At 43.9% G+C, this 22227-nt stretch overlaps 1 protein-coding gene across 3 annotated transcripts in view; it reads right to left on the bottom strand.

Annotated features, from left to right (window-relative positions):
• The window catches only part of LOC122798471, a 614991-nt gene that overhangs the window by 557994 nt on the left and 34770 nt on the right, over window positions 1-22227 (bottom strand). For all 3 annotated transcript variants that reach the window (XM_044067422.1, XM_044067421.1, XR_006364274.1), the window contains exon 2: window positions 6772-6940. In XM_044067422.1, the coding sequence (XP_043923357.1) occupies window positions 6772-6792 (21 nt within the window). In that variant the 5' untranslated portion in view covers window positions 6793-6940. The remainder of the gene's footprint in view (window positions 1-6771; window positions 6941-22227) is intronic.

A 22227-nucleotide genomic window follows, 5' to 3' on the forward strand; every position in this document is an offset into this window, starting at 1 on the left:
CCGGTCCTTGAGTGCCCTGAGGTTGAACACCACACAGATGGAACAACCAGAAGTCAGGTGTTCAACCCCAAGGCACAACACACACCGAGTGTGGCCATCCGCCGGGGACAGCTTATGGCCACACTCGGTGCATTTAGAGAAGATCAATTTTGGGGCCTCAGCCATTTAAACTAAATGAGAACACACACGTAGGCCCCAAACACACGCACACACAACCCTAATGGAACCACGAAGGAAGGGGGAGGTAAAAGACCAAAAAAAAAATATATAAGTTAAACTAGAGAAGTTTTACAAAAAGGGACCTGAAAACACACACACACAAAAAACAGAAGAAAGGAGAGAAAAAAGGATATTTTTTTTCTCACAAAAGTCACGAAGGTTTGGAGCTGTAGATCAAGCTGCTGTTGGATAACCGCGGCAAACTAGATCTGAGGTCAGTCAGGGTTGGCAGGGGATTATGGGTAGGGGAGGAGCTTGGAGAACGGATCTAAAGCTGTTGAAAACTGTCGGCTCGGATCCGAGGTCGGATCTGAATCCCATAGGTTGCTGTACAAATGAAGTTAACTACTTCAGATCACTGTTTTCCAAACAAGGTTCAAAAGGCAACAGTGTAAGTTTTATCAGTGCTAAAATAAGATCCCTAACTTCTAGGTGGATGGATATGTAAAACCTCTTCCAAAAACTGCTTCACTTGAGGTAGGATAAAAAGAGGGATCCAAAGCAGATTAAAGGTGAATCTTGACAGAAGAGTAAAAAAGGCCAAAGGATAATCATTCACACACATGCAGAACCAATGAGTCTGATCTTTGAAAGGGTCATGTTCCTGTCATGGCACAAACTAGACAATATTTTCCATTTACCCATATATTAATAGGACGTGCTGGAGAGATAGATTCATCACCCAAAGACTCCCTATGCTGTGGAACAAAATCCCGGTACATGTGAGGCAGAGCACCTCGCTGGCCTTGTTCAAGAGAAATCTTGACCAATGGATGGGAGATCGCAGATATACCCCAGGAATTACCTCAGTGTCACTGCTCGACAGAGGCACAGCAAAATAATGGGTATAGTTCCCCATACTAAAGGGGTGGCGTAAGCCACAAAACAATGGGCTAGGCTTATAAATGCCCTCGGGCAGATAGCCTAGTATGAACCTATGAACCTATGAACCTATGATTTTCTAGTAGCAGACTTATTTTGCTTCATTTAATACCTGTTGCACATCCTCAGAAAAGAATATCTAAAAGGTACTAAAAATCTATCATCCAGGCAGTCAAAGTTGAAGACTGGGGCATATCAAGCAACTAGTCTTGTGGGAGTTAAGTCCATTCTGATATGATGGACCACTGAATATTTCTCTGAAGTCTGGTCAAAGGAATCATAAGAATAGTAGAAGCCATTAAACTAGAATTCTGAGATAATCCCTGGCGATGCCAAAGTCTGACAGAAAAATATCATAAGCTATTCCTAGTAATATTTTACTTTGTCCTAAAGAAAAGCCTTTAGGAGGAACATGTCCAGTAGACATGTCAGAAATACTGTCTTGTGAGATAGAATGAGAAAAGAAATCCCAGGCCGAGAAAAAATGTTTTTTTTTTTTTGTTTTTTTTACTTAGGCCAGAGATTAACAACTTGTGAAAGAATCTTCAATAATAATTCTAAAAACAGAACAAAATGTGAATGCTCTGCAACCAGCAATGGGCTATTACAGAAGCCAAGCACTTTGAAAACACTTAGAGATACTGAGAAATCAAAGAACGAGGCAGAAAACTGAAAATGTGATGTGAAGGTTTAGAAAGAATGATCAAGGAAAGGTATCCCACTTTCCTTCTATCTTTTGCACCAGAAAGATCCTTAAATATAATCCTTTCCCTCTTAGATCTGGAGAAGTAATTTCTACAGTCCACTGATACAGCGTCTGATCTAGAATAGGAGGAACAGGGTGGTTTGACTGGGTGGATAAAGAGGAGTCCCTTGAAAAAGAGGAAGGGAATCCCACTGCCAGCTGTAGCCTTGATTCTCAGAATCCAAGTGTCTGAAGTTATCTGATGCCACACAGAAAGTTGAAGACCTAGACTTGAGAAAGTTTTCTAGGATTGCTTGGGTGGGGAAGGGGAAAGCAAATGAAGGGGTATACATCAGTCTATTTTCTTAGATTGTGTTTGGTTTTGGCAGAACTTGCCTTTCTTCTTTGAACCTCGCTGGCATTGCTTTTTCAAGTTTTGCTTGCCTGTGCTTTACTGAGAATGTTTATTCGATTTACTGAAAAAGGAATCTGAAACAAAAAAAATTGGTAAATTTTGGAAGGAGGCTGAAAATCTAGGTTGTTATTGTTCTTTTTTCGGCTTTTCCCAGTTAGGGGTCGCCACAGCAGAACACCGGTCCGCTAATGATTGGCAGTAGATTTTTTACGGGTGCCGAGGTGCCAGCTCAACATCCAACCTTCAGCGAAGGCACGCCCATTCTACGCATGTCTTTCGAACGCCACTCGACCGCGGGGAGGACATGCAGACGCCACACAGAAGGCGCACTAGCCGAGAATTGAACGGAAGAACCTCTTGCTGTGAGGCAACAATGCTACCGCTGCACCACCGCGGCTTAGGCTGAAAAATCTAGGTACCCCCGGAAATAACTGTTCCTCTTTGATCCAATCTTTTAAGGACTTCAACAGAGGAAGGACAAAATAACCTCTTTTTATTTAGAAGAGCATTCAGGATCTCATCTTTGACATCCCCTGGTATATTCTAAGATAGTAGACAGGCAACTCTTTTCATTGACATAATAGCTGCTTCAGAAACAGCATCGGCAGTGTCATAAGCACATTTTCGAGAATGTTTTGTTACCCAAGACAGAAAATACTAATGAATTCAGAGATGCTGTATTCTCTAAAGAAAGGGATTCAACAATTAACTTTATCATATTGCTAAAGCAGAGCAGCAGAAATTTAGACATGTGCACCTGACAATTCACTATTCTGAAGGCTAAAGTGGAAGTATAAACTTTCTTCCCAAACCCATCAAGGCTTTTCTCAGCTTGTCAGAAGGAATAAGGCCAGCTGCCATAAGTAATTTGTCAGAAGCTGATTTTTCACAGATAAATTAATGTAGGATCTGACCTGGGTTAGAAAATGAATCTGTGGGAGTGGGGCACGTTATATAATTTATCAAATACAACTCTTCAAGAAGCGAATCTTAAGACTTTCTTCATTATCACAATCCCCAAACTGTGGAATGGGAATTTGAGAAACAAAAGTCCAAGTCTACGTCCTGTCCCTCAGACAGAGAATCAGAATCTCAGACAGGATAATATTTTCCTTTTTAAATGAGGGAAAGGCTCAGCATGTAAATTCAGAAAGACTTTACATAAACCTTTAGCAAAGCTCAGTCAATCCTCCCAATCTGCTTTAGAAGAAGATAACCTTGTGTTTCCTTTTTCTTGGAGACTCTCCAAGAAAAGTGCATCTTGAAGGAACTTTAATGGGAATGAAGCTCCTCAGAACAGATTAGCAAAGGGGCATCCACAAAGCATGCAACAGTGGTTCTCAGTTACCAGGCAAAGGCAGCTGAAGAGTCCCACAGGATGTGCTTGTCTCCCTGTCTTTAGAACCTTCCCCAGGAACAACACCAGATGGACCAAGACAAAATGATGAGGGTTTGAGAACAGATGGCCACAGCAGTCACCCATCAGTAGTTGAGGTGAAAGAGAAGCTAGAGTGAAGACTGAAGCTCCCCCCATGATAACTTTTCTTTTCGTGTGGCTCAGGGAGAAAACAATCAAGTTACCAAGACCCAGGTCCAAGTCCTAGCCAATAAAGGTCCAACAAGCAACTAAGCAACTAGTAGACTTTTGAAGAGTCGGGCTTACATCCTAACAGAAAAATTAAACTTAGACGTATCATTTCTTTAGTGACAATCACCAAATACACTAGCCCCAGTCCCTAAACACATCTTGAAAGGAAAGGCTTTTACTCACAAAATATGATAAATAATAAAAAAAAAACCACCTACAGGGACTCAGTACAGTCTGTTTACACAGAAAACATGATTGATGAGTGGATTGCAGAGTTTAGGATAGTCAGTGAAACAAACCGATAGGAAAATAAGTTTTAAGGCAAACATTTTTAATGACAATCCCCAAAACTATAAATTCTAAACCCTACCCATAAGTTTTGATCAAAAAAGTAAAATTTTTTCTCACAAAAGTCAGCTATTTGAAAGATGTTTCTCAAAGGGAACCATGACCAAAAAATGTCAGATCTGAGGTAAATTTTTTTGACTCAACCTCTAAAACACCAGTTCTAGCTTTTAGTAAACATTTCAGACAGAAAAGCAAAATGTTTCTTCAAAACAAATGATAAAGTGGAAGGTATTTCTCAACAGGGTACCTTTATGTCCAGCCTTGGAGAAGCGTTATTAAGTTGTCAGTCACTCTAAGCCTGCAGGGAAGTGTGCACTTTGACAGAAAGAAAGTTCTTAAGTTTTGGTACCCTAGCCAATGATTTAATACTGCTGACCTCAAGCTGTACAGTGGCTAGGATACATGGAAGTTGCTCAAAAGCTTTGGAAGCTGGCCAGATGGTCCAATCCTTGGCAGGATGTCCCATACAGCAGTGACCTATTGATGAAAATTACAACACATGCTAATCCACTGCCCATTCAACAAAAGACTTTGAACAGCCCATTGCAAAAGGCAAGCCACATAAAAACTACTGCAGGTTAAGGTTCCAAGAAAGGAGCTTAAACACCCCTATAGCATAGGGAACCTTAATACCACTTATATGCAGAAAGACAATAGGTAGTACACACCCAAAATAATACCCTGGGCAGCAATGCTCCCTTTACAGTATAACAATACTTACAACTGTAAAAGCAGTACATACTCAGTGACAGAATATAACAGAAGACTGAGACCGGCAGGAGGGCTTGACCCCTCTACAAAAATGTGCGCCTTATAGTTTTATTTTGGTTATGTTTCACAGTGTGTGTTGTTGAAGTCCACTCAGCAGTTGCAGTTTGATATGTGCAACATCAGTACAAATAGGAGTGAGAGGATGAAGAAAACCTGATTGACGAAGTCAAACCCCATTATTCGCTGCCTATGCCAAGATGAGCTGCTGGAAAACAACTGATAACATGTGCAGACTATCACAGAAACTGTTGTTTCCTGCCCATGCCTCTGACCAGCTTCCTGAGAATAACTTAGAGGAGCATAAAGAGACTGCCAAAGTGAAATTATTGCATTCCCTTACTCATGCCCCAAACCAGCTGCCAGACAGTCTCTGGTCAAAAGAGCAGCAGAGAAACTGTGACAACCAAAGTTTCCTCTTGTGTTTGCACCAAGACCCACTGCCTAAGAAGGGCCTGGATACCATACACAGACTGTCAAAGCAAAAACCACTGTGTCCCGTGTTCATTCCTCTGATACACTGCTCAATTGCAGCTTGAAGGATCATATACATACTGCAGCAGTCAGAGTGTAATGCGCTGATTTTTATCTTATAGCCACTTGCTTAGAAGGTAGGACTCCACAACTTTTTGCAACGAACATGACAGAGTTTGGTCATTCAAAAAAAGCAACCGTTCTACTCCAAATGCAAAAAAACTGCAAATGGAAGATCGTGAAGGGACAGTAACCTAAAATCACTATTTTATGTTAGGTCAAGCCCTCTGCAACTCCACTCATTAAATATAATCACAAGCAAGGTCTCTGTTACTTATTTGCTTTTAGCAAAAAAAAAAAAAAAAATCCTGTTTGTTTTTCCTCCTTCCTTCAGTAAATTCAGAGAGCAGTACAATTTTCAAATTACAGTACTTACATAAATATAGTTCAAACTCAGTTTTTCAAAAAAAAAGACATTTATTTATCTGATTGACTCCACTAACACGTGCAGATTGAGATAATGACAGTTTTAAAGCTACTAATACACTCCGCGGTTCACACAGTGCCAACTCCTATTTTTAACCAAGGTTGTAGGACTGCATGCCCCCTCCCCCTTCTGTGCCCTAACTGCTTATGTATTTTCTACACCTTTTCATTATTATGTTTTTAAACATGCTTGGGTCAAATGTGAGGTCCCTGTTGTGCATGATTAAATGCTACCCCTAAGCAGAGTGGTCACTAGCTATTTTGAGTGCTCATTTTGGCAGTTAGTCATTCCTTGCACCCAGACACTTGGTGCTATCTGTACTAGTCTGTTGGCCTGGCTAAAAATAGTTCTGTGGCAAGCCTACTTACAAAGTTAACATATGAAATATACACACATATTACAAACTGTGGTACAGCATGTGTTTTACCTAGGTTTTGATTACACACATTCCTGTCTCCACTACTGCTGCAATGCTGTACACCCAGCAAGAGCACCGTCTGTGTGTCTTATCCACTATATTTATCTCCACAGCAGCTCAGTCTTGTGGAATTACATCCTGGCATTAAATCCCCCATTCTGCTGTAAACTACACCTTAATATTGTTTTGTGGAAGATGTTTTACTAGATATTACTGCATCCTGGAAGGCCTCCACCAGCCTAATTTTTAGAGTGGGTTTGACCTTGCAGCAGTGGCTGCTCCTTGTGAGAAGCATCCAAGACAGATCTCCCTTTCCACAAATGTGGTATTATCCAGTGCCTTCTCAAGCTACTTAACAACTGCTACACTCGTACCCCTAAATCAAACTCCTCTTAAAGGTGACATATTAAAAATATGCAGCACTGCTTTTGCCCTATCTATGGTGTAGCTACAAGAACTGCAATGGAGTAAATGAAAACTACTGTACCTCGTTATTTCCTGAGACCATGGCAATTGGCTTGCAATTTGAATCACTAAAACAGCGCACGATGGCATATGGTAATTTCTTTCAGCAAAGGTCAGTATATCAGTGGAGTCTCTTGTCATTCCATGTTGGGACTACTGCTGCTTTCCATTTTCATAAACATGGCTTTGCCCTGTCAAAAAACAAGTTTGGTACATAGATGATTCTAGGATCCTCTGTTCTTCACACTTGCTTTGTAATGTCTAATCCAAACTTCAGACAGTCTTCACCTCTTTACAGGACTGGCTCAAAGACTAATCAGCCAGAAAATCCTACAGAATTAATCATCTTCATTACAAAATTAAAACTACATAAACAGAACATCTCTTCTTAGAATTACATCAGCTAACAATATCCTCCCCAAAAAAACATAACCTGTTATCTACTGATATACTCAAGTGATGACAATCTCAGAGTTGATACACACACACACACACACACACACAAACACACACACACACACACACACACACACACACACACACACACACACACACACAAACATCTAAAATAAACTTACAGGTATTATGAAGCATTAACATAAACTTACAGGTATTATGAAGCATTAACAAGTACCCCAACTACAGATGGATTAAGCTAGAATTATCACAGAATAGCCAGATTTGGATTTGCCGCTGGCCTATCATACTACATGCATCTAACACTGATTACCTTTAGCGGCTATGTGCAATTACCCAAAACTCAAGCACATCACATAACACTCTCTACTAGACTTGCTTCACACAGTACTGCATACTAACTCCTGTCCTGCATTAGAGTTACTAATAACAAGAGAATTAAATAAAATAAAAACTTAGATCCTACCAGCCAAACCTCATAAGTCTTCAGAAATAAGGGCCAGTAGGGGGATTGCGTAGCACTGCTACCTAATGGATGGGAAAATGAAAATTCACCCCAGGTCTGGCCCCCCATGTCATTGGCAGACAGTAATGGCCAAACTAACATACCCCACCCATAACATATAGAACATTTCTAACCAACATACCCCCACCTAATAAATGCCAATGATACACAGGGGCACAATTGGGTTGGATTGCACGGCTAAGCTTATTAAGGCTCTGGTGGTCGCTTGCCTAGTATATAACTATAAACCTGTATAATAAGTGTGTGCTATGACAGCAACAAATTTGGTGACCAGTAACAGCAGCAGCCTACCCTGCTCCAAATAATATATACTACGAGGAATAGACACCAATGATCTACAGCTATGTGTCTCTATTTCAGATAAAACAGCTTCAGTGTGCATGCATACCCCACATTATTTAATTGATTTACACACTACAAATGTTTCTATAAATATATCTTAATGTAACAGCTTGCATCTCGTCAATTACACCTTCATGCACATTATCAGCAACCTACCTCAGCAGAGAGTACAACTACTTGATTGAATGATATGCAGTCAGCATGAAAACATCTACTTAAATGAATATTTATATTACTTGTTGGAGTGCTTTGTTCATAGGTTCATACAAGGTTACTAGGCTAAGTTTCGGGTACTACACCCTTCTTCAGTGTGAAAATAGACATTACAAAACCACTTCATTAAGTAATAGCATTTAAAAACTCACATGACACAGCCCTCCAATCAGAATATGCAACTAATATAATTAAATACAAATATAATAAAAAAATCTTAAAAGTAATATATAAATTCATAAATAGATGTTCTACAATTATTTCAAGCATATTTGCTTTAACTTTAAAATTGGTTTTATGCTGACAGTGGCATTAATGCTAAGTTTGTGATCCACATTTAAACAAACAATCCATTCATATTCCTTGAGGTTAAGATTTGTTTTGTGTACCCTGTAATTTCTCAGTGAGAAACATCTGTGGTCTTTCCAATCATTGCAGGTGTTTGGTGAGTTACGTGCAAAAGGGAGCATTGTACTCAATTACTGGTCTGATTAGGGCCGAGTATAATGGGATTATAGCATCCTTAGATCTAGATGCGATGCCTTTACTTATAAGCTGTGCCACACAAAAGGATTTCCTTACTACTGTGGATATGTGGTGGTCAAAGTTCAGATTGCTATCAACCTGAGTATCCAAATTACATACTACTGGGTCTACACTTATGGGGGTGCTGTCTATAATATAATTATAGCAGGGATGTCAGCTTTCCCAAAGGGAATAATAATGCATGTTTTGCATTTAGCTTTAATCCGTAGCCTTGGCACCAATCATTTGTCTGCATTAATGATGTCTGCAGTATATTAATATCTTTAGGGGACTCAATGATTGCTTCCAATTAGCAATAGTCAGTGAACTTGGTCAGCCACAGGCCATCCAATTTTGTCTGGACTTCTGAGAAATAGATTCTGAAAAGTAAACAGTAAGGGGCCTATCACAGAACACTGTGGTATGTCACTGGTGACTGGTCTTTTGCAAAAGATGAAGTCATCCACTTTGACAGTATGTGTCCTGTTGGTGAGCCAGTTGACTACCCATCTGATAATGCAGGGGTTAATTCCCATTTGGGTGAGAGTTTCTCTATAATACCTGAGTGGGGGATTTTGTCAAATGTCTTAGCTAGGTCAAGATAGGCGGTACGCACTGTCCTTCCCTCATCCAGGGCCTTGGTGACTTTCTTGAAAAAATCAACCATGTTTAAAAGACATGATCTACCTTTAATGAATCCAGACTGGGTTGGGTCCAGAGTTTTGAGATTACCTATGTCCTTGTTAATAAGGCCCATAAAAAGAAGTTATGTCCTTACCATAACGTTCCATGTGGAGTGTTCATCTCGCCTTGGTTATTACACATGGGTTCGGAGCCGATCCTCGGCTCCGTGCCGGCCGACTGCAAGCTCTGCATCGAGAAGAAGCTCGAGGACATCTAATACCCACAATCCCCCTCTGCCTTTACCTCAGATCTAGTTTGCAAGCAAACCAGACATAAAGCACTCACACATGCCAAACTATATACATAGAAGTACATATATACAAACATACCAAGGGTATGATAGTAACACTAACAATGCAACAGCAGAAGGAGAATACTCCAGACCAGGCACCAAATCGAACGTTCTTCCCAAGGGTGGGAGGGTGGGAGTGTAATAACCAAGGCGAGATGAACACTCCACATGGAACGTTATGGTAAGGACATAACTTCTTTATGTGAGAGTGTTCAATCTCGCCTTTGTTCTTACACATGGGTAGCGTCCCTAGCTCCATGATCCTGAGGAACTCACGGAGAACGTTCTTGAGCACAGTGGAACCAAAGGTTGCCCTATCCCTAGAAACCCTGTCCACTTTGTAATGAGAGATAAATGTATGTGGTTTAGCCCAAGTAGCAGCCGCACAAATAGTGTCTAGTGGTAAGCGAGCTGCGTGAGCCAAAGATGTAGAAACTGATCTGGTGGAATGTCCTTTGGGTTTTACTGATAATGTTTGATCAGAGGCCTCATAAACATATGTGATACAGTCAGTTAGCCATTTAGAAAGAGTTCGTTTCGTAACTGCAAGACCCTTTCTGCTGTCAGCAAAAGCTACAAATAGTTGATCAGATTTCCTGTGATCTTTTGTTCTATCCAAATAAAATCTGAGTTGTCTATGGACGTCCAGTTTGTGCAACATATACTCCAATTTATTAGAGTGGTTCTTAAAGAAGGTGGGTAATTCAATGGACTGATTAATATTACTAGAAGAACAAACTTTGGGGAGAAAGGATGGATTAGTGCATAGGGATACTCTGTCAGAATGAAATATTAAATAAGGATGTTTGACAGAAAGGGCCTGAAGCTCAGACACTCGTCTAGCAGATGTAATGGCCACTAGAAATAAAGTTTTCCATGACAAAAATTTCAATGTGCAACTTGAGGCTGGTTCAAAGGGTGGCAACATCAATTTAGAGAGCAACAGGTTCAAATTCCACGGTGACGTCGGACTTCTGACTGGTGGTCTGATATGAAAAGAACCTTTTAAAAAGGCTTTACAAAGTCTGTGAGCCATAATAGGCACCACATTCCTCTACATGATAGTTAGAAATGGCAGCTAACTGTACTCTTAAAGTAGCCGGGGAAGCTCCTTCATGAAATAGTTCAGTCAAGAACTCTAAAACCTTGTTTAACGGAGCTATAACAGGGTCCAAATGATGTGACTCCGCCCAAAAGACAAAACGTTTCCACTTACTGGTGTAAGTCTTTGTAGTGGAAACTTTATGAGAAGCTACTAAAATATCTTGAACCGCCGATGTAAGGGGAACCGACCTGGCTAGAAATAAATGAGGAGCAGCCAAGCTGCTAGATGGAGAGATTCTAGAGATGGGTGAGGAACTCCTGACGAGTGAGTCAGTAGATCTGGCTCTGGGTCCAGCATCCAAGGTCCCTGAATGCGGTGATGCAATAGAAAGGGGAACCAAATTTGACGAGGCCAGAACGGAGCAATGAGAATAATCGTCCTCTGAAGGTTGTTGGCTTTCTGTAGAAACTTTGCAATCAGGGGAAATGGAGGAAAAGCATATAGGAGACCCGGGGGCCAATCGTGCACCAGCGCGTCCCTGGGGACTTCCCCTGGAGGGGGTAATAGGGCAAAGTAGCTCCTGCATTTGGCGTTCATTGGAGACGCAAACAGATCGCAGGTAGGCTGGCCCCATTTGCGAAAAATCCTTTTCGCAACTGACTGAGGGACCACTCGTGAGGCAATAGTATTGCCCTGCTCAGCCTGTCGGCTATGACGTTGGATGACCGCGGGATGTGCGTTGCGATCAGAAAGCGACCGGTGGACTCTGCCCATTGCCAAATTCTCATGGCCTCTCTGTATAGTTGGTAAGACCTGGTTCCCCCTTGCTTGTTTATGTACCAGACTACGGACATGTTGTCTGTCTGAACTGCAATGGTCCCTGGAGGAAGAAGGGGAGCAAAGTGTTGCAACGCCAAAAACACTGCCCTCAACTCCAGAACATTGATGTGCAGATTGTACTCCAGATTGGTCCATTCGCCTTGGACTGTCTGTCCCTGAAAGATGCCCCCCCACCCTATCAGGGAAGCGTCCGTGGTTATCGTTAAGCTGGCAGTGCGGGTAGCACAAATGGTCTTCCGCTGGATAGGTTGCAAGTCTGTAACCACCACATTAGGTGTGATTTGCATGTTTTCGTTATCAATATTTCGTGAGTCAGTGGAAGTTGTTGGAATGACCATTGTGCAAACAGGAGCCATTGTAGCACTCTCATGTGCAGTCTTCCCAATGGTATCGCAATGAGAGAAGCTGCCATGAGACCCAAGACTTTCAGAACAATTTTTGCCGGGGACTTTCTAGACGACAGCAGAAGAGAAATGTTGATTTGAAGTGCTACTATTCTTTCTGTAGGAAGTTTTAGAACTAAATGGTGCGTATCTAATTCCGCTCCTATGAATAAGATATGCTGTGATGGCTGTAGTAAAGATTTTTCGAAATTTACTGAAATTCCAAGGTGTGTACAAAGTTGTAGGGTGTAATCCTTGGCTTGTATCAGTTGACGCCTGGTGGTGGCAGACAGGAGCCAGTCGTCCAGATACGGAAACACCTGGAATCCTAGGCGCCTCAGATGAGACGCTACCACTGCCATGCATTTGGTGAAGACCCTGGGGGCTGTAGTCAGACCAAAGGGCAGGGCTCGAAACTGATAGTGACTGGCTTCCAGCCGGAAGCGCAAATGATCCCTGGACGCCCTGGCCATTTTGATGTGGTAGTATGCATCCTTCAGATCTATCGAGCACATCCAGTCGTCCTTCTGTAAGAATGGAAGGATCGATTGAAGCGTGACCATTCGGAACTTTTCCTTCTTGACAAAGGTGTTGAGATGGCTTAGGTCCAGAATCGGCCTCCAGTCCCCTGTTTTCTTTGGAACTAAAAAGAACCTTGAGTAAGTTCCGAATCCTATTTGGTCCGCTGGGACTGGTTGGATGACTCTTTTTTTCTAGCAGCTTTGAAATTTCTGTAGCTGCTGGGTCTCGCAGATGGGGTGGTACATCTGGGAGTTTTCTCTTTGGAATGGGTGTGGATAGAAATGGGATTTTGTAACCTCTGGTACGAAGGGTTCTTAGCCAGTTCTCTGAAGAAAGGTTTTGCCAGGCCTGAGGGTATAAAGCTAAGCGACCCCGACTGCCTCCAGAGCAGGACAGTCGGGCCTCCTCTCAGGAGTGCTGAAAAGGTTTGCCAAGGAGGTTATCCCTGTCACCTTGGTTTTGCGGACCCCTCTGCCGCCAGGGCGGCATCTTCCACCTCTGCCCCCCCTCTGCCTCTAGAGGGGGCATCACCCTGTGTGTTTGGGAAAGATCCTTGGGGTTTTCGAAACCACATTTTCCCACCACGTTGCCCTTTGGGGTACGGTCTGGAAGGGTGGAAAACAGACTCCGACAGCAGACAGAGTCTTTCCCTCCTGTTCACACCGGGTAAGGGTCTCCTTTACTTTAGGGCCAAAAAGTGTGGCTCCATCAAATGGGGCGTTAGTAAAGGAAGACTTGAAGGCTTCCGCAAACGAACATAAGTGCATCCAGGATTGCCTACGAAGAGCAATCGCTGAAGCCGCTGCCCTACTCGATCCCTCGGCTGCGTATGATATCAGCCTCATGGACGAGTTTACAATGGATGTAAGGGTGTTAAGATGTGCTGTAACTTTCTCTGAAACAGCAGCATCTGTAGTACCCTGGAGGGTATCTCCCAACTCTTTGACTAGATCCCTCTGTAAGCGTGTAAAATGAGTCAAATAGTTCAGGGAACGCATAGAAAAAGCCGCTGAACTGAAAATGCGCTTCCCGTATCTGTCCATAGTCCTAGAATCTTTGTTAGGCGGATGGACAGATGAGGAAGATTCCGACATCTCCTTTTTCGTGGCCGCTGCCACCACCATGGCGTCTACTGGAACTCCTTTGGTGAGGTAAGCCTTGTCCTGTGGTGCCGTAATGTACTTATTTGGCTTCCTAGGGACTGGTTCCACCGTGTCAGGTGTCTCCCACGACACTCGAGCAATCCACTGCATTACCTCATCAAGGCGGAGTGACCCAGGAGGAGGAAGGGCGAGCACCAAATGCCTTCAGCAAAACTGACTCATCCTCAGAAGGGGGGAGGGATTGCCAGTCACCTCTCTGTTTTAGGATCTCCAAGATGTCAGAAAAGGAGACATCTTCTGAAGGTGACTTAGGGGACCCTTCTGACTCATCCAAGTCAGTATCGGATGTCAAAGATTCTTGTGGAGAATCCAAGTGTCTCCTCTTACACAATCATTTCCTAGGGACTTCTTCATGGGGAACATCCGAAGAAGCCTCCGAGGAAGAGGGGCACCCTCTAGGGGTGGCTGAGACACGGTGCTCGACGCTTGGATGTAGCCGTGGGTGCAGAGGAGGATAACGGTCCTTTGTGGGGAGGAGAAGCTGTTCCTGCTGATGTGGTTGTCTGGGTAGACAACACCTTCCTCATGAGGTCGAAGGTCCCCGGGTCCCGAGTCGTGGTATCTCCCGGTTCGAAGAAATGGGAAGAATCCCGAAACAGGAACCGAAGGCACCGACCCGAGGATGGAACCGAGTCGATCCGCCGAGGCTCGAGAGGGAGTGTCGGAACCGAAACATCGGTCCGACTCTCGGTCCCGGAACCAAGGATGGATCTTCGGCCCCGAGACTCCAGTACCGGATCGGATGGAGTCGAGGTGAACGGTGCCGACCAAGAAAAGGACGGTTCTGGCACCGAGGGCTCCACAATCATCAGTTCAGCTTCTTCCGGCTCCGAAGACTGGACAGGTCTCGGAGGAGGAACAGATGGAGATAGTGGCAGGCCTTCAAGTCTCGACATCAACTGAGAGGAGACCAAGATAAGCTTGGATAAGGCCGTATGCTCCATCAATTTCTGCACCACACGGTCCACATCGGTGTCGGAGAGGGGCCTGGAAGAGCAGTCGAAGGGATCGAAGACGGAGCCGACCTCAACAGAGTCGGTGGAGGGAGCTCCGTCACCGGTTCCAAGACTCGAGGCTCGGAAACTGCCAACAGTTGAACACTCGGCCCCGAAGTCTGTGGAACCGGTGATCTAACTTTACCCGAAGAGCTCGGAGCCAATGACTTGGGCTCCGACGTCTTCGATTCCTTCGAGGACTTGGATGCCTGGTCTGAAGCATCCAGAGCCTCCTGGAAAGAGGGTTTCAACAAACCTCTGTCCATCAGTTTCCTGCGCCTATCTGTCATGACCCTCCCACTAAAAGAGTGACAAATAGAACAGTCCTCTTGTAAGTGGAGAGGGCCAAGGCAGTAGACACAGGAACTATGGTTGTCCGTGACCGACATCTTTTGGCCACACTGGCAACGTTTGAATCCAGATTTCATTTTCTCAGACATTTTGTAGTAAGAGAAAAAAGTCAAGTCCAGTAACAGTCAATCCAGAGAAAAAAAGGGTCAAATCCGGTAAATATGTCAGTCCGTTTGTTAATCCAAGTAGGGGTGGTAGGCCCCGAAAAACTCTATACCAGTTAAAAGAAGTTAAACTAAGTTAACGGTACCGAGAATTTCTCTCTACACACACACCATACACTAAATACAATAACTAGTGTTTTTGAACAAGTTCTCTTGAAAATTTAACAAAAAGAAAGTTAAATCTTATCTGAAAACCCTCGAGCTAGCCTCCAGCGATGCGAATGCAGCAGCTGCAAACTAGATCTGAGGTAAAGGCAGAGGGGGATTGTGGGTATTAGATGTCCTCGAGCTTCTTCTCGATGCAGAGCTTGCAGTCGGCCGGCACGGAGCCGAGGATCGGCTCCGAACCCATGTGTAATAACCAAGGCGAGATTGAACACTCTCACATTCATTCTTTCCATGGCCTTGCAGATGAGGCTAGTCAAGATTATGGGCCTATAACTCCCAGGGTTGGTTGATGGTCCCCCTTTGTGCAGAGGGATTACTGTTGCTGCCCTCTATTCATAGGTTCATAGGTTCATACTAGGCTATCTGCCCGAGGGCATTTATAAGCCTAGCCCATTGTTTTGTGGCTTACGCCACCCCTTTAGTATGGGGAACTATACCCATTATTTTGCTGTGCCTCTGTTGAGCAGTGACACTGAGGTAATTCCTGGGGTATATCTGCGATCTCCCATCCATTGGTCAAGATTTCTCTTGAACAAGGCCAGCGAGGTGCTCTGCCTCACATGTACCGGGATTTTGTTCCACAGCATAGGGAGTCTTTGGGTGATGAATCTATCTCTCCAGCACGTCCTATTAATAGCCGTGTCGAGGTTTAAGTCTCCGCCCTTGTGGCTCTGATGGATCTAGATTTTTGAGGTGAAGCATATTCATCAAATCTGGGTTTGACATGGCCTTGTATGTTAGGCAAAGGTCACCTCTGAGCAACCGCTAAGCGACTGAATAGAGCTGGAGTTCTTTCAGTCGGGCAGCATAGGACAGATTTTTGAGACCCTTTATCCTTTTGGTGAGGAACTTTTGTGGCCTCTCCAGCTGCTGCAAGTGTCGGGTCAGATACATTCGGAATGGGGCATTGTACTCAATCATTGGTCTGATGAGTGATGAGTAAAGGGAGACTATGACCTCCCTTGATCTAGATGAGAATCCCTTCATGATAAGGTGGGCAATGTAGAAGGACTTCCTAACTACTTTAGCTACATGGGTGTCGAATGACAGACTACTATCAACCTGGGTCCCCAGGTCCCTGATAACTTCTTCTGTGCTCAGTGGATTGCCACCTATTTGGTAGCTAGGGGTAACCTTGTTTTTCCTGAAGGGTATGACTATGCATTTTTGGCATTTAACTTTAGGCCGTGGCTCTGGCACCAGTTATCCGTTCTGTGAGACCCTTCTGAAGGATATCTGTGTCAGATGTGTTTTCTACTATGGCCCAGTTTGCAGTCATCTGCAAACTTTGTCAGCCATAACCCTCCTGTGTTTGCTTGTACTTGGAAAAGTAGATGCCAAACAAGAGTGGGCCCAGGACTGAGCCCTGTGGGACACCACTTGTGACAGGCTTTGAGTCTGACATGGCGCCAGCAACTCTGACCCTGTGGGTTCTGTCACTCAGCCAGTTTGCAACCCATCTTGTGATGTATGGGTTAACATTTAAGCTGATGAGTTTTTCAATGATACCCGAGTGGGGTATTGTATCGAAGGCCTTAGCCAGATCGAGGTAGGCTGTATGGACTGCCTTTCCCTCATCAATGGCTTTGGTGACTGTTTGAAAAAGTCAACCAAGTTTAAAAGGCATGATCTGCCTTTGACAAAGCCAAACTGGGTTGGATCCAAAGTCTGCAAATTCCCTATGTCTTTATTTATGAGGTCCATTATGATCCTCTCCATGGCTTTGCAGATAAGGCTTGTCAAGCTAATGGGCGGTAATTTCCAGGGTCTGTGGAGGCACCGCCTTTGTGAAGTGGGACCACAGTTGCAGTGCGCCACTCCTGGAGTGCGTATCCAGAGGTAAGACTTTGATTAAACAGCTGTCCTAGCTGTGGGTTTAATTCCTCATTGAGTTCGTGGAGCACACAGCCGGGGACACCATCGGGTCCCATGGATGCTGTGTTTTGCTTTGGAGAGAGCAGTTCTCACTTGGGCTGGAGATGTTTGGGGGCTGCACTCATTTGGTATAGATATCTCTCCTTTTGGGGAGGGGAGAAGTTTGCACTGAACCTGTCAGCCAGTATGTTGGCAATGTCTGTAGGATCAGTAATCTTCACATCATTTTGAACTAGTTCTGAGCATATCTGGGAGTTTCCTCCTAGGTTTCTAACATAGCTAAAGAAGGCCTTATGATTGTCTTTTGAGTCTTTAGCTATTTTCTCTCGAAATTTGCTTTGGATGATTTTATGAGAGCTCTTAGTTTTTACTTATAGTGATCAAGGGTGTCTTACCTTTTAAGGATTTTGCTCTATCTTGTAGTAGCTTCCTCCTTTTGTTGTAGAGTTTGTTTATGGCTGGGGTCCACCAGACTGGACGCTTGCCTTTGGTACAAAGAGTCTTTGTTTTGCTTGGGATTGCCTTATCCATGCAGTCCTGCAGGTGCTGGTAGAAGGCGTTTGTAAGTGATTCAGCGGCTTGAGTATTGTTTTCCCGGCTCGGGGCCTGAAAGGAGACCACACTAGTCTTTAGAAGTGTGAAGTCGGCTTTTGAGAAGTTCTTTACTGTGGTCTTTTTATTTCAGGTGGGGGTGGGATGAGGACCTCCAGCGAGATTAGTTTGTGATCTGATCTCACCAGTGAGGGGTATACTTCCGGTGTTGAACATTGTGCTCCCATGTTCGTGATGATGAGATCAAGTATGTTATCTCCTCTTGTGGGGATGGTGACTAGTTGTTCCATGGCATTTGAGTTTATGAATTCCAGGAACTTTTGGGCTAGGGTGTTTGGGCTTGAGTAGTGTTCCCAGTCTATATTAGGGTAATTGAAGTCACCTAGTATGATGGTGTTTGGTGATACATTTATCCCCTCTAGTGTTTTCAGGAAGGCCATGTGAGTTTCCTGAGTTTGTGAGGGTGGCTTGTAACATGCTACAATTTGCTGAGCAGTCTTGCCTATGGTTAATTGCACCTGGATGGTCTCCGATGCATCGTGCGTTGCCAACAGTCTTGAGGTGTGGGTGTCCTTGATGAATATGGATACCCCCCCTCCTTTCTTGGTATTGTCCGGATTTTGGGGCCGGAACGCATGATATGAGGTAAAACCTGATAGCGCTGGGGTGCTCTCAGGAGCCTTGAACCAGGTTTCTGTCACAGCACAGACATCGATGTTCTCCATACTGAGAAGGGCCTCGAGTGCGTGCATTTTGAGATTTAGACTTCTGGCATTGAGCAGCATTACCCTTAGTTTTTTCCTTTTTTGTGTTCTAGGGTGGTAGGTTTAGAATTTGAGCCTTGCCTAAAAAAGGCACTATGGGGGTGGCAAGAGCCACTGCTAGAATGCAACCAGTTCACAGGCTGTGGTTAAACATGGATCCAAGTGAGTCTGCTAAGTCATGTTTTAAATTGTATAAAAAAAAAAAAACAACCTGGGATGTTGTCTGGTCCCATCACTGCTGCGTTTTTGGCCTTGGAGAGCGCCAGGATGATCTGCTCTTGAGATAACAGGCTGAGGAATGGTGGTAGGTATACATTTGAAGATGAATGGAGGGGACAGGGGGATGAAATTTGCTCCAACTCTGTCAGCCAGCAGGTTGGCTATTACCTCTGGTTGAGTACGGCTGGTGCCATCCACAACCTGTTTATCGCATAGCTGGGTATTCTTTTTTTAAATTTTGGATGTAGTTAAAGAATGCCCTGTGATTATCCTTAACTAGGGAGGCTATTTTTGCTGTGTAATTAGCTTTGGAGGACTTGACAAGATCTCTAATTTGTTTGTTTAAGCTACAGACGGATTTCTTCCTCTGCTGAGCCAGTTTCCTGTTGTTCTTGAGCATTAGTTTCTTTCTCTTGTTGTATAGCCTGTTTATACTAGGGGTCTACCAGAGTGGCTTGTTTTTTTGGCAAGACCTAGTTTTAATCCAATCAGGAACAGCTAATTCGATATAACTGCTTAATTGGTTATACAGGGCATTGGTGTACATATCTGCACAAGAGTCCATGTTATCTGCATTTGAGGGGCTTTGAAACTTCTTATACCATCACTTAGTATGAGGTAATTTGTCTTAGAAAAACTCTTAACCATTTTTGATCTTGATGGGGTATCTGGTTTTATAATTACACCGAACGAGACTGATTGAAGTTCGATCTTACCATGGAAAACATCACATGAGAGGGGGGCCATGCTCTCCCATGTTAGTGAGTACTACTATGTCCAGGACATCTGAGACTCTTGTCGGGTGCTCACTAGCTGTTCCTGACCATCTGCATTGACAAAGTCCATGAACATTTAAGCCAGCATGTTTGTGGTCATGTACATTTCCCAGTCAATGGTAGGATAATTAAATCACCCATGATTACAGTGTTGGGCTGTATGGTAAGTGACTCCAGTAAGTCCAGGTATGCGGCATGCTTTTCCTGTTTCACGGTGGGGAACCTATAGCTAGCTATGATGTGGCAGGGGGCTTTTCCTATTATTAATTGCACACAGATTAGATCAAGTGAGTCATACTGTTTGACCAGTCTCAAGATGTACTTATCCTTAATGAAGATGGATACACCTCCTCCTTTGGCTCTTTTACACTCAGTTTGTGTCTGAACGTATGGAAGGCATTGTAGCCCTGCATGGCCAGAGTGCTTCCAGGGAATGCAGTTTCTTGTTTAGATGCCTAACATTAAGCAGCAGTAGTACTTTGAGTCTTTCTAGAGAGAATTTTGTTATGTTGGGAAGTTGATTACTTTGACACTGCCTAAAAAGGCACAATACATGTGGCTAATGTCTTTGCAGGAATCTGAAAACCTAGAGGAGACAGGTGCAGACCAACTCTGGCAAAGCAGAGTGATCTTTCAACCATGTCTTCCAAGGCTGACGGATACTGGATCCCTTTGGACTGACACCAGAAGCTAAGCCAATTGTTAAAGTCAATCATTTTTGTTTATATCGTGGCATCATCCTTGGAGATGGTAGAATGCTGCTTAAGGCTATGCTTATACTTGCCTTTGACATATAATCTGAGAGCTCAGTCATGTTTCCCATCATACAGTCCAGTGAGATATGTCTGAAGTTATTCACCCCCACAAGGACTATGACAGAGTCATACTAGTACTTGTGGTTGAGTGACTTGACAGATCCTGGCACCTGTCAGGCAGCTAACCATAACTTGCTCCTTATCCAGCTTGGTGAGGGGAACATCTGTGTGTCTCACAATGGAGTCGCCTATGAAGAATACATTAGGTTTTCTGGTGTTATGCCTTATAGGCTTATTTGTTGAAACACTGGTTCATAGGTAGGTACTAGGCTATTGGCCCTAGGGCCTATATAAGCCTAGAAAACGGTACCCTGGCTTTTGCCACCCAAGAAAATTATTTTCCTGTGCCCCTGTGAAGCAGAGCCACAGAAGTGATCCCCGAGGTGAATTTCCTATCTCCAATCCAATCATCAAGATTTTTCGTGAAGAGTGCTAATGAGGAGCTTTGTTTGATATAGATAGGTGGTTTATTCCAGAGTATGGGAAGCCGCTGGGACAGGAATCTATCCCTCCAGCATGTTCTGTTTATTGTGGTGACAAGGTTTATGTCCCTAGAGCGTGTAGCTCGGAGTGACTGGGATTTCTTTACGTGGAGCATGTCCAACAGCTCTGGGTTTGACATAGCTTTGTATGTCAGGCAGAGATCGCCTCTGAGTAGGCGATATGTGACAGAGTAAAGCTGGAGTTTTTTGAGACGGTCTGCGTAGGGCATCTGTTTGAGGCTGGTAATCCTCTTTGTGAGGTATTTCTGTTGCCTTTCCAGTTGTTGTAGATGTCTTTTGAGGTACATACCATAAGGGGCACTGTACTCTATAATGAGTCTAATGAGTGATGAGTAGAGGGGAACAATTACCTCATTTTTCCTGGATGAAAAACCTTTTGTGATGAGGTGTGCCACATAGAAGGATTTCCTGACTACTGTGGCGATGTGATTATCAAAGGAGAGACTACTGTCCACCTGTGTCCCAAGGTCTCTTATCACACTTTTGGTGTTAACTAGACTACCGCCTATGTGGTAGTTCATGGGTACAGAGATTTTACCAAAAAGGATGACAATGCACTTTTTAGCATTGAGCTCGAGGCCATGGCTTTGACACCAGGCAACTGTCTCTGTGAGGACCTTTTGTAGGATGTTCACATCATTAGGAGTTTTGATTATTGCTCCTAGTTTGAAGTCATCTGCGAACATTGTTAGCCAAAAGCCTGTACTTCAGAGAAGTAGATACCAAACAGGAGAGGACCTAGGACTGAACCCTGTGGTACTCCACTTGTCACTGGTCTGAAGTTGGATTTAGAGTCTGCTACTTTCACAGTGTGTGTTCTGTCAGTGAGCCAGCTGGTAACCCATCTTGTGACATAGGAATTTATACCAAGTTTAGTGAGTTTGTCTATAATTCCAGAGTGGGGGATGGTGTTGAAAGCCTTGGCGAGCTCTAGCTAGACTGTGTGAACCACTTTGCCCTCATCTACGGCTTTGGTGACCGCTTCAAAGAAGTCTATCAGGTTTAGGAGACATGATCTGCCTTTTACAAACCTGAACTGAGTAGTGTCCAGAGTTTGGAGAGTACCAATGTCATTGTTTATAAGTTCCATGATGATACGCTCCATAGCCTTGCAGACCAGGCTCGTCAGGTTAATGGGGCGGTAGTTCCTGGGGTCCGTGGTGGCTCCCACTTTGTGGAGTGGGATAACTGTTGCTGTGCGCTATTCATGGGCACAAAGCCTGAGGTGAGGCTATGACTGAACATGGTACTTAGGCGGGGTGCCAATTTGTTCTGTAGTTCATGTAGAACGCAGCCTGGGATGTTGTCAGGTCCCATGGATGATGTGTTCTTGACTTTGGAGAG

This window comes from Protopterus annectens, chromosome 3.part1 (genome assembly GCF_019279795.1).
Source record: "Protopterus annectens isolate FY-2018-M chromosome 3.part1, PAN1.0, whole genome shotgun sequence".
Taxonomy (NCBI): Eukaryota; Metazoa; Chordata; order Ceratodontiformes; family Protopteridae; genus Protopterus; species Protopterus annectens.